Below are 16,722 nucleotides of genomic sequence, written 5' to 3'. Positions count from 1 at the left end.
AAAAATAGATTTATATATGTATTTGCATTTTTGTTGGTAATTCATTCAGAAGCATCAATAAATTTTCTCAGATTTAGTTCCCAATAATTAGTAATGCTTCTTTGTGTGATAAGTCTCAAAGCAGGATGCAACACATAATGGAACGTTGCAAGTTTTGCATTGGTATCTAGTTTCCCGGCCCACTTTCTGTTTCATGCAAACCATGTGTCTGCATGTTAGTGTAATTTTCTGCAAATGTTCACTCACGATAACAGCCAGAAAATGTCTCCCTGTGAATTGCAGAGGATTCTCGTCATCATAGCGCCTTCCCCTACCAGCTTTTCTCCATTCTGTGGCATATTTTTCTACAATCTCCCTTACAAGAGAAAAGTGAAACTCTGCGAGTTCCATTTTTTGCCCTGTTACCGACTGGCGGAGAGCATGAGCATTTAGAATGCACAAATCCGGAATGTGAAAAAAATATTTCTTATACCATTTCATAGTCTTACGCACTGATCGCACCGAGCTCAGTGACATTTCCCAACAGCCAACTGCACCAATAGTCGAATTGTAATCTACAATACATTGCGGTTTCTTTATTTTTTCACCAGTATTTCTGTCAGTCTTCTCCATTTCAGCCATTTGTGTTGTGTGACTTGTGGTCATCATGTGCACCTCTCTTATCGCACCACTTGATAGCAAGGACCTTGTCACTAGACCTAAACTCAGTTTCTCCTTGTTTTAATTTCTTCTACAGTTTTGGCAGGTTGCGCCAATTCTTATGAACAGTGCCACATGCGGCTGTTCCATGGTTGTGAAGCCAGAGGCACAGGTGTGAGCTGGAGTACAAATTATCGACATATAGGATATGGTCGTATGATAGTTGCCACGACGTTGCCACTTTTACCCAAATTGTGGAACCCAATTTCTGTTGTTGCGCCTGTATATACAATAAAATCTAAAATATACCCACTTTGAGAGTCACACAGTACAAATTTCTGTATTCCGAATCTACTTTGCTTGGTTGGAATAAACTGCTTAAAAGATAATTGTCATCGAACAGCACGAGACTTTAATCTATACAAAGCTTGTGATGTGGGCGAAATGAATTACGAAACGTCTTACGAACTTTGTCAACAATAGTCCCAATTTATTGTCGCCTCCAGTACTTGCAGATTTATCATTGAAGTGTCACGTCCTCTGAAGTAGATAAAAACGGTCTCGGGACATAATGCCACTGAAAATTGGTGTGTTCAAGAGTGTATCTCTGGATCAATAATCATTTAATTTTGACTTCTTAATTTGTGCCATTAGAAGTCAAACAGCAACAAAACAATACATTTCCTCAAATCCAGTGTCTTTCCACTTAGACAGTCGAGAATTCACAGATTCTATAGTATTTTCTCTGGTGTAAACATAAAAAAGATTTATTTTGTCTGCAATAAATTGCAACAGTTTTTGAGACATAAGATTCACAAAAAATGAAGGAATTCTTGGGTCAGTATTTAATTGACATTTGTGTCCAGAACTCAAGTCATTGAAGTAATGGTTCAACGGCTGGAAATCTGTTTCTTTCCAGTCAAATGTGTCACTTACGCGTGCTCTTTTCCGAACTGTTTCACTGTCACTTTCTGATTCCTCGGATTCAGAGGAACTGCTGACTGTGATTCTTGCTCTCCCTTGTGATGTAAAGGGCTGAGGACTACAGCTTCGAGAGTCTGTTGAAGACTCATCACTGTTAGCAACGTCAGATAATTCACATTTACTTTCACTCTTAGTGAGAATATCCAGGATTTCTTTGTCTGTGCAAGCACGGCGACGTGGCATTTCTCATGTAGAAAACAAGAAAACTGATAAAAATACAGGAGTCTAAGTCGAAGTCTGCAAAGAGGGAACACAGCAACAAACATTTATGCACTCTCTGACTATACAGTCAGACCACTGAGCAGTTACTGGAAGAGCACGGCGGAAAGACAGCTCTGCGTGTATACACGTCTCTAGCACTCGAATAGCTGTGACTCGGCACACCTAAACTCATCCCTAGCGGTGGGAAGGCCGGTGGCGCGGGACGCGTAAACATGTCCTTAGCGCTGTAGGGAAGACCCAAGGTCGCACATATACACATCAGGTACGCCAGGGGAAGAACGAGGCATGACGAGTTTACATGTTCCCAGCAGTCAAAGGGTTAACCTACCAAGTATAGACTGGGATGTCTACGGAATCACTGCTGGGGGTGCAGACAGGCAGGCTTGGGGAGTTCTTTCGAACATGTTTACCGAAAACTGTCTCGAGCAGCTTGGTCAGCAACCCACATGCAATGGAAATAATTTAGCTATCATAGCTGCAAGCAGGCCTGATCTAATCGAGGGTATCAGTATAGACAGGGATTAGTGATCATGATGTCATCATAAGAGGCTTAATAACCGAAGTTAATAAATCAATTAAGAAGGGTAGGAGAGTATGTCTGGTAGAAAGGGCATATAGACAGTTGTTAGCAGCCCACGTAGACAATGAATTGACATCATTTAGTTCCAGTATGATGGAGGTACATCAATTAAGGTCAAAGTTCAGATGGATTGTAAATCGTGCTCTGGAGAAGTATTTGCCAAGTAAGTGGATTAATGATGAAAAACTCCCACCATGGTGTAACAACACAATATGAAAAATGTTGAGAAAGCAAAGGCTGTTGCACTTCTAGTTCAAAAGACTGTGAATAAATTACGCAGGTGAAAGTTAACAGAAATTTGTGTGCCTTTAAAAAGATTATTGCTCAAAGCTGACAAAAACTACCACAGTCATGTTTCTGGTCCTACATAACATTGCTAAGTAGATATAAGGCTTCTATCCAGTCACTTGTTGACCAGTCTGGTGTGACAGTAGAAAATAGCAAAAGTAAAGCCGAAGTTTTAAATTTTGCATTTAACAAATCATTCATGCAGGAGAGTCGTACAAATATACCATGGCACACATTCATATGGAGGGCATAGTAATAAGCACCGCTGATGTAGAGAAACAACTGAAATGTGAAAGCAAATAAGTCAACAGGTCTGGATGGAATCTCAGTTCAGTACACTAGAGCATTGGCCCCTTACTTTGCTTTCATTTATCTTCAATCTCTCACCCAGTGCAAAGTCCCTAGTGATAGGAAAAAAAATGAAGGTGGTTCCTGTGTATATTAGGGGAAAAGAACATAACCAAAGAATTACGGACCATATCTTTTAATATGGGTTTGCTGCAGAATCCTTGTATATATTCTCTGTTTGAACATAATAAATTTGCTTGAGAAGGAAAGGCTTCTGTCCACAAATCAGCAGCATTTTAGGAAGCATCGCTCATGCAAAACTCAGCTTGCCCTTTTCTCACGTGAGCTCCTGCGAACCATGGATGAAGGAGAACAGGCGAATTCCATATCTGTAGTATTTAACATGGTGTTACACCACTGACTGTTAATAATGGTAAAAATGTATGGAGTAGTTCCAGGTACGCGAGTGGCTTGAAGACTTCTTAAGTAATAGAACCCAGTATGCTGTACTTGACGGTTAGTGTTCATCACAGACAAAGGCATCATCATGAGTGGCTCAAGGAAGCATGATAGGACCACTGTTATTTTCTATATACGTAAATTATCTGGCGGACAGGGTAAGCAGTAATCTGTAACTCTTTATGGATGGTGATGTGGTGTATGGAATATGGCATCGTTGAATGAGTGTAGGATGATACAGAATGACTTGGAAAAAATTTCTAGTTTGTGTGGTGAATGGCAGCTAGCTCTAGATGTAGAAAAACATATGTTAATACAGATGAATAGGAAAAACAAGCGCCTAATGTTTGAATACAGCATTAGTATTGTGCTGCTTGACACAGTAACATCAATTAAATATCTAGTTATAATGTGAAAATTACCGAACAATCAGTTTAATAAGCCACAGCTGCAAAATACTAACACGAATTCTTTACAGACGAATGGAAAAACTAGTAGAAGCCGACCATGGGGAAGATCAGTTTGGATTCCGTAGAAATACTGGAACACGTGAGGCAACACTGACCTTACGACTTATCTTAGAACAGAACAAAGATTAAGGAAAGGCAAACCTACGTTTCTAGCATTTGTAGACTTAGAGAAAGCTTTTGACAATGTTGACTGGAATACTCTCTTTCAAATTCTAAAGGTGGCAGGGGTAAAATACAGGGAGCGAAAGGCTATTTACAATTTGTACAGAAACCAGATGGTATACTGTAACGGCAAGAGGCAGAAGTATTTTTCTGGTGGATACTGGGCAATTTAGGAATCCAGAGAAATAAGCAGTGAGACCCCTCACCATGGGACTCTTGCAAGGAAAGTAATGTGCTATCCTGTGCTGTCCCCTGGGTGCCATTACCACATTTTGAGGAAGAATTGTGTGTCAGTGAGAGGCTCTGTATTGAGTCTCTCTCTATGTTTAGTGGTCATTAACGGTCTAGCAGCAGCTGTGGGGCCCTCTGTCTCACCTTCTCTGTATGCAGCTGACTTAAGCATTTCGTTCTGCTGCTCCAGTACTGTTCTTGCTGAGCAGTGCCTCCAGGGAGCCATCCACAAAGTGCAGTCATGGGCTTTAGCCCACGGCTTCCCGTTCTCAGCCGCAAAGTCGTGTGTCGTGCACTTCTGTCGGCATCGTACCGTTCATCCGGAACCCGCACTTTACCTTAATGATGATCCACTCACTGTAGTGGAGACACATCAATTCCTAGGACAAGTTTTTGATGCTCGATTGACTTGGCTCCCTCATCTTCGTCAGCTTAAGCAGAAGTGCTGGTAGCACCTCAATGCCCTCCGTTGCCTGAGCAACACCAATTGGGGTGCAGCTCGCTGTACGCTGCTGCAGCTCTACAGAGCCCTTGTCCAATCCCGATTTGACTATAGGAGTGTGGTTTATGGTTCGACAGTGCCTTCAGCATTGCATTTACTCGACCCTGTGCACCACTGTGGGGTTCGATTAGCGACAGGAGCTTTTAGGACATGTCTGGTGACCAGCGTACTGATGGAGGCTGGTGTCCTTTCACTGCAGATCAGACGTGCGCAACTGCTCGCCAGTTACACAGCACACATTTGTAGTTCCCCTTAGCATCCGAATTACCATCTCCTTTTCCCGCCCACGGGAGTCCATCACCCGCATCGGTGGCCCAGATCGGGGCTAAGGATTGCGGTTCGCTTGCGGTCCCTTCTCTCTGAACTGGAGTCCTTCCATTTACCACCTCTACTTGTGGCCCGTTCACGTACGCCTCCATGGTGTACGCCTCGGCCGCAGCTTCGTCTGGACCTTTTGCATGACCCTAAGGAGTCCGTTAACCCCACCGCTGCACTGTCACTTCCTCTCGATTCTTAACACGTATTCCGAGGCACTGAAGTGGTTTACGCTGACGGCTCAATGGCTGATGGTGACGTAGGTTTCGCATATGTTCATGGAGGACATATTGAGCAGCACTCCTTGCTAGTTGGCCGCAGTGTTTTCATTGCAGAGCTGGCGGCCATATCTTGTGCTCTTGAGCACTGCTCATGCCCTGGCGAGTCATTTCTCCTGTCGACCAGTGCTACCCTCACCACCCTCTGGTAGCGAACATCCTGAAGTCCATCTTTGCCCCCGGAACAGTCCCATCGTTCCATGGTGTTTGTGTGGACCCCAGGACACTTCGGAATCCCTGGCAATGAACTTGATGACAGGCTGGCCAAACAGGCAACACGGAAGCCGCTTCTGGAGATCATCATCTCCGAAGCTGACCTGCATTCTGTCTTACACCGCAGGGTTTTCTGGCTTTGGGAGACGGAATGGCATAACAGCACGCACAACGAATTGCGTGTCATTAAGGAGACTAAGAATGGAAGTCTTCCATGCAGGCATCTCGCAGGGAATCAGTTGTCCTCTGCCGGCTACGCCTTGGCCATACATGGCTAACACATGGTTACCTGCTCTGTCACGAGGACCCACCTCAGTGTCCCTGTGGCTCCTAAATGACACTCATCCACCTCTTGCTGGACTGCCCACTTTTAGCCGCTCTGCGGCAGACTGTTAACTTCTCAGCACTCTGCCTTCAGTGTTGGGCCACAATTCCTCCACAACAGCTTTAGTTTTACGTTTTTTCCATGAGAGTGGGTTGTTATACTTCTATGTAGGTTTTAGTGCATGTTTTTTGTCCCTCTGTGTCTTCCACCGTAGTGCTTTTAGAGTGGAGGTTTTAATGTGTTCCAGAGTGACTGGCTTTCCCTTTTTATTCTCGTGGTTGGCCAGCCACTGTAATCTGCTTTCATGTTTTACTCTCTTCTGTTTCTAGCATCTCTCTGTTGTTTTCTTTTCCTTTTTTGTTCCTTTAAGTGTTCGTTGCCTTCCATTCGTTCTTGGGGCTTTTCCTTTCTTTCTATTTCATGTTATATGTTTTGTCCATTTTATTCTCATGCTTGTGGCATTGTTTTATTAGGAACAAGGGACCGATGACCTCGTAGTTTGGTCCCTTCTCCCGCCTTTAAACCAACCAAAGAACAAAATAATAAATTCAGGCTGGTGACTGCAACAGTGTTTCCATATTAACAGAAACAAAAAAAAGTGGCTTTGACATGACTGAAATTAGGACACTATCCACTGACACGTGGGCACCTCCTGTGCTGAGAGGATCCACCAGTGTACATTGTTTGTGGTGTATCAGTATCTGTGCACCATATTTTATTTCATTGCATTTTATGTTATAAGGAGGACATAAGTGTTTCTAGATAATGATTTCCTTCACACGTCTCCCATGCTGTTCTGACCTGCCATGATTGTCTTGTTGCATTGTTGAAAGATAAATCCTCAAAGACCTTGAAGGAGGCACAGACACTGGCATTAACATGTCAGAAATGTAATGACTTTTGCCTGAATTACTGCCTATGCAAACCAGCAGTGGGAGGAGGGCAGTACGAACAAAATGAAACTGTGCGATGCTGGTATTTGTAATTCATATAATTATGTATTTAAGTATTAAAAATTGCACTCGACGTAAGAGAAGATTTATGTATAGTAAAACATCAGAATATATGGAAATTGTAAATTAAATTGACAATCACAATAAATTAATTAGAGATGGAGCGTCTGAGAATAACATATGGAGTGTGATACAGAAATAAAGTAAAATATATCTTAGATAACTGTAACATAGTTGGGAATATATAAACAGTTGTGTGTGTCAGTGGGTACAAAGAATTAAGGTACAATTTGAATGCATTGGCTGAAATGACTGCAGGTGCACAATAAGTGCTGCACATTCAGAGCAGCCTGTGTGAATTTCATGGCAGTGCACCACATCAGAAGTACCAAAGAGGCAACTAGATAGCATCCTTTGAAATGTGTGAAAGTTGGGTCAGTTTAAACTGACTGATGAAATACCAGTGCAGTACAGTGATAGATGCTTCTCATTAGCCCATTTAGAGACTAGTCAACCACAGTCACAGTTACCAGTTTTATAAATGAGGTCAAATATGTTTTTTTTCCTTTCTTTTTTATTTAAATGGCGTCCAACCACCTTGAGACTCAGTTGCCCTGAAGAGGTCACTAAAATTGGCAATTCTTTTTTTGTGTGTTTTCCTTCCATATTATTGGTGGACTTGTGGCACCAGCTAAAATGCTTGTAAGCCCAACAACTGCCTTATAATATGAAACTGCATGGTTGCTAGTGTAGGACGTAGAGCCGTCAAAACAATTGGTCCTGTTACCTGTGCCTAAGTATGCACATAGAAGAAGTTGGTGTGTATTATATAGTTGTGAATCTTTAGATAAAAACTTAAAACTAATTATGATCAGTAATCTTCCTTCAGTGGAATTCTTGTGGGTCTGTTTATCTGCATTGTCCATATGTGTGTACTTGCACTGATGGATACAAAACACTGCCATGTGTTTTGTAGGCCAACTTGATTCTGTGCAGTAATTTCCTCCGTGTGATTCTGTTCCCAAAAACGTTGGGTTTCCTATTATTTTTGAAGACAACTTTTGTTTTTTCTCTACATTGCATTCTTACATGATCTTTTGTAAATTTTGTACTTTGTTCATTTTTTGTGAATGATTTGGTACATGTTATTAATTATTAGTTTGTGCATTGTGATCGACATTTGTAATTGTGTACACACATTTATTTTCAGGACAATTTGGCTAATGCGAAATATGCTATTTCTATGGCGAGGAAGACAGGAGCGAGAGTGTATGCGCTTCCAGAAGACATTACTGAAGTGAAGCCAAAAATGATAATGACTGTTTTTGCTTGCCTTATGGCTATGGATTACATCCCAAACATGGATGTTAAACAAGATTCATAAGTTTATAGCTATCAGTAGGCGCTTGTAAGTGAATTTTGTGATTGCAAAAGTACCTAAAGTTTTATTTTTGAATGGTTGTAAAGTAGTTTATATTTCATTCCATATTGTATACAAACACTTGTAATGTCATCTTTGAAAAAGTATTTGTGTGTATGTGTGTGTCAAAGTAAAAAGATGATACAGTGATAATGTACAATATTCATCACATTTTTTAAAAAAAATGTAATGTTGTTCTTACAGGATGAGAGGTGGGGAGGAAATTTAGACATTGAAGTCCTCATAACAGATAACAGAGAATAATGGGAAAGTTCTTTACTAGTGGTCTTATTCTTTGTCTTATGTGAGAGAACATTTTTGTCAGCATTATTGAGTGGTAATGTGAACATATTCTCACTTTATCCATATTTTGAATGGGCAGAAGACACACTTCAGACTGCATAAATGAGTTACCTCATTTCTGTAGTTTATATATATATATATATATATTTTGTAATATATTTTATACACAGCCATTGTAAAGGGTCACTCCTTCAATGTAATCAGATAGCCCCAGTATATCCAAAAGTGAAACTGAACGTGTGATGCTGGGTTTCTTGTATTGTAAAGATCCCCAGTACTCGTTCTATAGCAGGCGAATAGATGTGGGGGCATCTTGGAAAGACTGTAACAAAGAAAAATCCCCCACCCTATCGAGGATTGAACCCAGGACACCCAGGGTCGGAGTCTAGTACTGTACCTATTAGACCACCTTGGCCAAGAGGCATTGTAGAAATAAAGTATAATGTGGTAACCTATTCCATAAACTTACCACAAAACAATTTACGTTGCTATATTCTCTTCATAATTTTTGGCAGGATGCTTACCTGAATATAGCTTTCAAAACTATCATTTGTCCACAAAAATGCATTTTTATTCATTTGATGGTAAATCTGTCTTGATATCGTTTCCATACAGTACCATACAATGTATAAAATGACGCCTGCTGTGCCAAGTGAGGACTAGTAACCATATTAACATCTGTATTTTGATGTATAAAGAAAGTTGTTCATTGACTAATACATAAATTAGACAATTTTGTCCATGACATTCCATTTATGTAGTTTACCAAGGCACTGTATGTGATTATATGTTTCTATTGTTAAAGGGCACAATTTGTATCTGATGGTTTTAACATCAGTATATATATGACTGTCAATAATATTATTTTAAACTAATTATGAAATTCTGTGTTACCAAAATTTACACTGAGCTTAAGATTATTATGTGAAAGTGTCGCTAATGAAGGAACATTATTTTATGTACTCACGTGGAAGAGGATGAAAATACAAGACAAAAATCACTTTTACGTTGATTTCGCATATTAATTACAGATTTGTATTGTAGTGTCTCTCTTCTGTTTCTGTCCACTTTGATGATACGTCCACAGTTTTCCTGAAATGTGGTCAGTCAAAATAGTAGTAATGGTACTACCACCGACTTCTTCCTCCTCCTCCTCCTCCTCCTCCTCCTCCTCCTGCTGCTGCTCCTGCTCCTTTATTGATTTCCCACTGTATTGCTTTCAGCTGCAAAAGAATTTGATAGTAATGATTCACCCTTTATCTCAGTGTACTGTGTAAAACGTCAATGATGTATGCAACATATATAGACACTAGATTACTTCGATATTGTAACGTAGTCTTTCGAAAATGTTCGCTGTAGATGATGAGATCCTGTAAGTTTTTCAACTTTAAATACTCCTGGCTCTGACTGTATTCTCATTTCAGTTTACAGTTTTCTTGACTTTTATTGCTATAAAAAATAGTTTTTCATATTTGTCTTTACTGTCATGATACAACTTCTTTGTTGAATTTTACCTGATTGTCATTTCACAATGTTCGGGCTTCTTGAGCTTCCTCATCAATTTCTCTTGCATTTTTAATTCTACTGCTCAAATTAATTTTTTTGTAATCATGTCAGAGTTGTGAGCAGTCTGTGTGAGGTGGCACTTTTTTTGATTCACACCACTTCTTTCCTGAAAGTTCCATAGACTTCTGCTGTTTTACTTGCAGTTATTATTTACACACTAATTACTTTCAGGAGAAAGTATAATAATCAATGTAACTGTGGTCATCTCATGCTCCATTGGTGACCATAAACATATGCCATGTGTTTACTTTTTAGGTTGAATCATTCTTGATTGTTTCTGTAATCTGTAATGTCCTGCAAAGCTTGAAACTATAGAAACACTCTTGAGATTTATTATTGTAAAGCACTGACTGCCAAAAAATTGTTAAATTAATTGTCGAGATTGAAGAGTATACGAAATGGATGATGAACAGTATTTCTCTGAAAGTTTCTGTAGAGATATAAACTCAAATATTTGTAAGTCATCTAACTTCGATATGATTAAGGGACAGATAACAACATTAATGAAATTCCACATAATGCATTTGGAATCAGTTTGCAGTTGTATGACGAAAATTTGTTGATATACTCATTTTTTCATGCTGTAATTATTCAGTGAGTAGCATATGAAAGTATTACAGTCTAATTTCTCAACTTAACAGTTTGTAGTTTTGAAATGTTGACCTCACATCATTTCCCAATAGCGAAACTGTAACAGTACATCTGAGCTTTGTTTGGAACGTGTTGTCCCCCCCATCCTGGTCTGTTAACACTGTTTCAGTATTTTTGACAGGAAACTGGAATCCTGCAGTAACCAGTGGTCCCACATTAAAAGCCCGTTCCACTTTTTCCATCATCTTTCCCAAAGTGTAGATGAAATTTTCAGTCATTTTATCTTCAGGTTCAGAGTTAGAACACAGGGATTCAAAATATCTATTACCCTGTTTAATAACTTGTATCTATCTTGGAGTGTCACGATGATGATTTAACAGAATATCCTGAGCTTAAGACAATAAACTCTCATGGTCAGGAAAAAACAAGATTTTCAAGTTTACTTCTTGTCTGTTATTATTATTATTATTATTATTATTATTATTATTATTGCTGCAACTACTACTACTACACTAAAGTGAGTGAGTGATTCACCAACTAGACAAGTCGTGAAACGGTAATAATTACTACTGTCAATTGCTATATCCTAAATGTAGGTAGTGTGACACTGTCCACATTTAACAACATAAGTTAGTAACAGAAAACTTTGTCAACATTATTACTTTTTAAAGTTCTCTCTGTCTTATGTTAAAAAGTTGACAGTTAGGATTATAATCAATCCTGGCCATAATTTCCATAATGGGATGACTAGCTGAATCAAGTCCATGGATACACAGTCAGGATGTTGGAAGAAAACTGCCATTACTTGAATTTAAATAATTGTTTTGCATTTTCTGCATAGTTTCAGTTAACTATGAGAGGTTGTATCACACTGAAGTTACAGTAGCATCCCTTATTCCCCATAAAGCAGTTTGAATGAGAAAGTGCCTTAGTATATATTAGTTGAGAGAGATCCTGTTTGAATGATGATAGAAAATCTGTGCAATAGTGAAGAAAGAAATTGGTTACTCAACAAGACATGTTGGGCTGTGAATATGTGGGGGAGAGAAATTTGGCTTGTAAAACAGTCACCCTTGTCAAACTCATTGTGACATGGAAATGCTTTCCATAAGTGTGTCACAATTATTGACTGTAGCAAGTCCTTTTCAGGTTCCTACTGGCTCTGTTGAAATTAAACATCAAGGTTTTGGGAGCCTTGCTTTATTGTGTGTATGGTCTTCATAAATATTTGTGTAGTATCCAGCAGTGAAAAAAATTCTTTGGTATTCACAAATTATTAGTTAACTAAAGCAAAATTGTCGTAAGATTGAATTTGAGAAAGGACCAAAAACTTGATTACCTTACAAGCTAGCAGTTGTGCCGGTGACTAGTTGCCTCGGTGTTTGATACTTGGGAAATTACTTATAGTTTTACAGGTTTTATAGAGGTGACAAACCCACTTAACATATTTTTGTAACCTATGTCAAACCATAAAATGAAAGACTGAGATAAATGTCAGTGCTGCATTTAAAATTGTGTTCTGTATTAATCATAAATAATGAAATGCTTTAGGTCATTTTAAACAGTGTGCTGAACTGATATAAAGGACTACTAATTTTTGTATAGCATTATTAGTAGTAGCTTGAAACATTTGGTAAACAGTTCCATTTTGATAAAGTTCTTTTCTATAAGACTGCATTTGTGGCATTTGATAGATAAATAAATGTAGAATTTTTCCCACGTACACACATTTCCATGTTTTTCAGAAGTTCTATGTTCGGCCTTTACCAGAGATTTCGAATGAATTGTCACTAAGTTGCAAGAGACCTGGATATTGAACTTCATCTAATCTTAAGCTATCTGTTGTATGTTTGTAACTCATACATTAAGTTTGTACAATATACAAATATTTGTATTTAAGGAAATAATTATCCTGAAACATAAATCATTCACAAATTATTAAATCTAGGAGAACACTGTTAAAAGTGTATGTTTTTACAATTGATGTTTCATTTTAGTAAAAAATTTATTAATAAAAAATTGTATTTATTTCAGTTTTAAAATTTTTATTGTATGTTAATTTTTCTTATTTTATAAAAGACTTGCAGTACTTATGGAATGCCTTATATATGAGACTTAAACAGTTACATTAAAGTTAAGCAGCTAGAGATGTAGCTAGTTCTTTTTTATAGTTAAAATTAATAAAGTAACTTTTTTTACTCAGAAGTTTTGACCTTTTATATACTCTTCCCTCCCCCCCCCCTCTCTCTCTCTCTCTCTCTCTCTCTCTCTCTCTCTCTCTCTCTCTCTCTCTCTCGTTCAGTTGACATTCCTGTCAGTGTAACATGTCATCTCCCTTACCAACTATGGTCTGCACTTACTGAAGCCAAGTGTAGGATAAAAATCCAACAGTGAACAAGTCATAAAGATTAAATAATTTAGAGATGTACCACAAGTTGTATGAGGGAGCAGTTACACTGAACTTACATGTACACTGGACTACAGATCAACAGGGATGTACTATCTTGATAGAAGTTCCAGTTTTGCTAGCAAAGTGAGAGCAAGTGTGTGTGTGTCATTATGCAAAGCAACCATTATCATCCATTTAATAACCTACAAATAAATGCTTCTGGATGAGGCAGTGTCTGTGAGGTTACATATATTTAATTGGATGTGCTGCTTGCCATGTGTTTGCACATGTCAGTATCAGTGAAGTGACCCATAGATATGACATAATTGTTTATGCCTTATATTTTAGTAGGTATTGTTTTCATCTCACACGATACATTTGTGTGCATAGAACTAGTTTTGTAGTTGAATATTTTGAACAGCAAAAAATCAGCACCCTCATTGATGAACTGGATATCCATATGAAATTCCGTTAAGGTATGTTCAGGGTATTATGATGATTTTTTTTTTTTTTATTATACTGAGAGCAGCTTTGCAAGAGAAATGGCATTCACTTTCTGTGCAGCTGATGGGCACATTCAAAAACAGCATAACGAGTCAGTGTATTGATGCTTTGAGTAAGTGGATACACGTGCTATGCAAAACTTTCATTTTATACATCTAAAATAAAATATTAGTTAAAGTGCATGTTAAAGTGACATGTTCTACATTTAGCAGCAGTGTCATGAAATTCAATATTTATTTTGCTTGAGACTAGATCACCATTCTTCTAGATTAAGTCAGTTACACTGACAGTACTGTTTAACAATTACACTTGAATTTTCACAGGTATGGCAAATTATAAATATCGCATGGCTCAGAAGTTATTACTATCTGCACGTTGCATTTTGCTAACTTTTATCTTGCAGGAAAAATCAGTTCAAGTAATTGTTCTTTTATTTTATAAATTTGTAGGATTAGGATGTTTGGAGGCTTAGCAAGTGAGGTACAGTCTACTGTTTTGGCAAGTAGTGTTGACAGATGAGCATTCTTCAGTCAAACATAATGTACTGGAGATATTTAAAATCTGTAAAGTGACAACTATCCATAGTGCAGTATGAAACACTTCAAAATAAATTACAGTTAATACTAATATGAAGAGGCCAGCACACTGCTAATACTGCTCAGCCATTATTCTTACTTTGTAACTGACTGACCAGTGCATGAGGGTATGACAAAGCTGCTCTGAAAGCAAATTATGCTGTGGCATCTGACAGAGACAACATTCTAAGGCTGTTGCCCGTATGGATCATGGAGTATATTTAGTTGAATCCACTGCCAAGCAGCAAACCTGACAAGAATGTAGTGCATGCTGTGGCAGGGAAAGCTGTACAGGGTGGTCAGGAACAGTCTAAAAAGCAGGGTTGGTTGTGCTGAGAAATAATTGTTAAGAACAAACTTCGGTAAGTTCCTGTTTCTGAGTAAATTAGCTTTGAAGTTAGCCAATCGGGCCATTGTACACAAATTTGAGGTGACCTGCCAGGTAAATTAGTGTTAGTTGTTCTCGTAGTGTAGATTCGGGCGCTGATAACCACGCAGTTGAGCGCCCCACAAACCAAAACATCATCGTAGTGTAGACAATAGCACACAAGACTGTTCAGCCTTTGGCTCAGGTTTGACCCTTACTACTGTCTCATGTCCAATTTTTGCATCAATCTCTGATTCAGTTTTAGGAAATGAAATGGACATATTCAGTGTAACAGTCTGGTAGGCCCCTTGAATTTACTCACGTGTGAATCACTGGTTATGCTGTAGTCTTCGTAGGCTCTGGAAGGGATTACGTATGGTCAACTGTTACAGCAGCTGACTAGAAGGTACCCATTTCCTGATAAGATTTCACTGAGTTATGATGGATTAATTCACAGAGGCTTTAGAGATTGAGTCCATGGTTCTACATATAGGTGAGGTTAATGGGTGGCAGAATTTCAAAAGGAAGATATGGTTTAGCTAAAGTGAATGGTTCATAAACATCTAACCCAGTTGCTTTTTAATTAGTAAGTTCTGCTCACTATCAGTAGTTCACTGGTAGTGAACCCCCCCCCCCCTTTCCCTGACTGACCATTATTAAGGTGTGTACCTGTCTAGAAACTTGCTTGTGCAAGCTTGCCAGTATACAACTGTACACGTGCCACGGTGTGCATAGTATCATCAGTTCTAGGTTGTGCAATTTTTCTCCACATTATTTAGCCTTATGGAGACATAAGTTACTGGGTGTTCCTGGCCATTTGCTTCTTTGTGTGGAACACACCCTATAAAACTGCTAGCATTGCGTGAAGGATTTTTGATAATCCAGATACGTAAGGACCAGACATTAACAGATAATAATTAACCATGCACAGGAAGGATTGCAGCTCCTTCACTGTTGTAGGTGTGTGATCTTTTTGGTGTATATACATGAATGCCCTCAACAGTTAGAATTCTTCTTGAGACACTAACCAAGGACATTACCAAGTGTAAATAAATGGTCTTGATGAAACTTGGCAGGTATGTAGAGGGGCAAAATGAAGCAGTATGTATTTTTTTGTTTGTGTCCAATTTCACTTTTAAAGCATAAAACACAACCTGAAAGTTAATTTGGCATCGTATGTTTAGAGGGAATATCTTCAAAAACAGTGATATATAAAAAAATGTTTTCCATATAAAAGTTTACATTTAATTAATGTTCTTGAAAACTGTATAATCAACTTTCATAATAATTGAAATTTTGCAAAGCAAACTGAGTAACTAATAAATCAGGAATATTTGAACCCTTCTACAGCACCTCAACTCACCTGTTGGTGATATGACTGAAGTGGAAACACGAAGGAACAACTACAGCTAAACGAAGACCAGACAGACCTCATGAACTTGATGGGCAGGGACTGTGGAGGGTGGCAGTAAAAGATTGCATGAAAACAGTGGCAGGAATCATGTTTGAGTTTCAAAATGATACCAGCAGTTCCATTAGCTCAATGACATAAGGAGTTAAAAAGAATAGGGTCAAACACCACCTCATAAGCTACATATTTCTGTAGTCAACATTGTGTGACATTTGAGGTGGTGTAAAGAGAAACACACTAGACATTGAATGACTCGAAACAAATGGTTTGGAGTGATGAATCATGCTATACCCTATATCAATCCAATGGGAGGGTTTGGCGAACACCTAGAGATGGTTACCTGCCATCATAGTAGAGCGAAAAGTGGTGCGAGGAGGAGGAGGAGTTTTTTTTAGTATGTATTCTCCTTATTGTACTTAAGAAAATGATAAATGCAAGATACAAACACATTTTACAGTACTGTGTACAGTAGAGGAGCAGTTTGGAGATTGTATCAGCATGACAATGCACACTATCATACAGAAACATCTGCAAGGCAACAGTTTGTGGACAACATTCCTAAAATAGACTGCCCAGCATCCCAATGGAACATTTGTGGACAGGGGGGGGGAGGGGGGGGGGGGAGAGAGAGAGAGAGAGAGAGAGAGAGAGAGAGAGAGAGAGAGAGTGCATCAACTTCACACAAGA

The 16,722-nt window shown here is 38.7% G+C and overlaps 1 protein-coding gene across 2 annotated transcripts in view; it reads left to right on the top strand.

Annotated features, from left to right (window-relative positions):
- The window catches only part of LOC126185223 (plastin-2), a 203,630-nt gene extending 190,636 nt beyond the window's left edge, over positions 1-12,994 (top strand). For both annotated transcript variants that reach the window (XM_049928103.1, XM_049928102.1), the window contains exon 12: positions 8,120-12,994. In XM_049928103.1, the coding sequence (XP_049784060.1) occupies positions 8,120-8,293 (174 nt within the window). In that variant the 3' untranslated portion in view covers positions 8,294-12,994. The remainder of the gene's footprint in view (positions 1-8,119) is intronic.
- The last annotated feature ends 3,728 nt before the right edge of the window (positions 12,995-16,722 follow it).

The sequence above is a fragment of the Schistocerca cancellata genome, chromosome 4 (assembly GCF_023864275.1).
Source record: "Schistocerca cancellata isolate TAMUIC-IGC-003103 chromosome 4, iqSchCanc2.1, whole genome shotgun sequence".
NCBI lineage: Eukaryota > Metazoa > Arthropoda > Insecta > Orthoptera > Acrididae > Schistocerca > Schistocerca cancellata.
The sequence above is the reverse complement of the archived record's forward strand: the minus strand, read 5'-3'. Positions and strand labels throughout refer to the sequence as shown.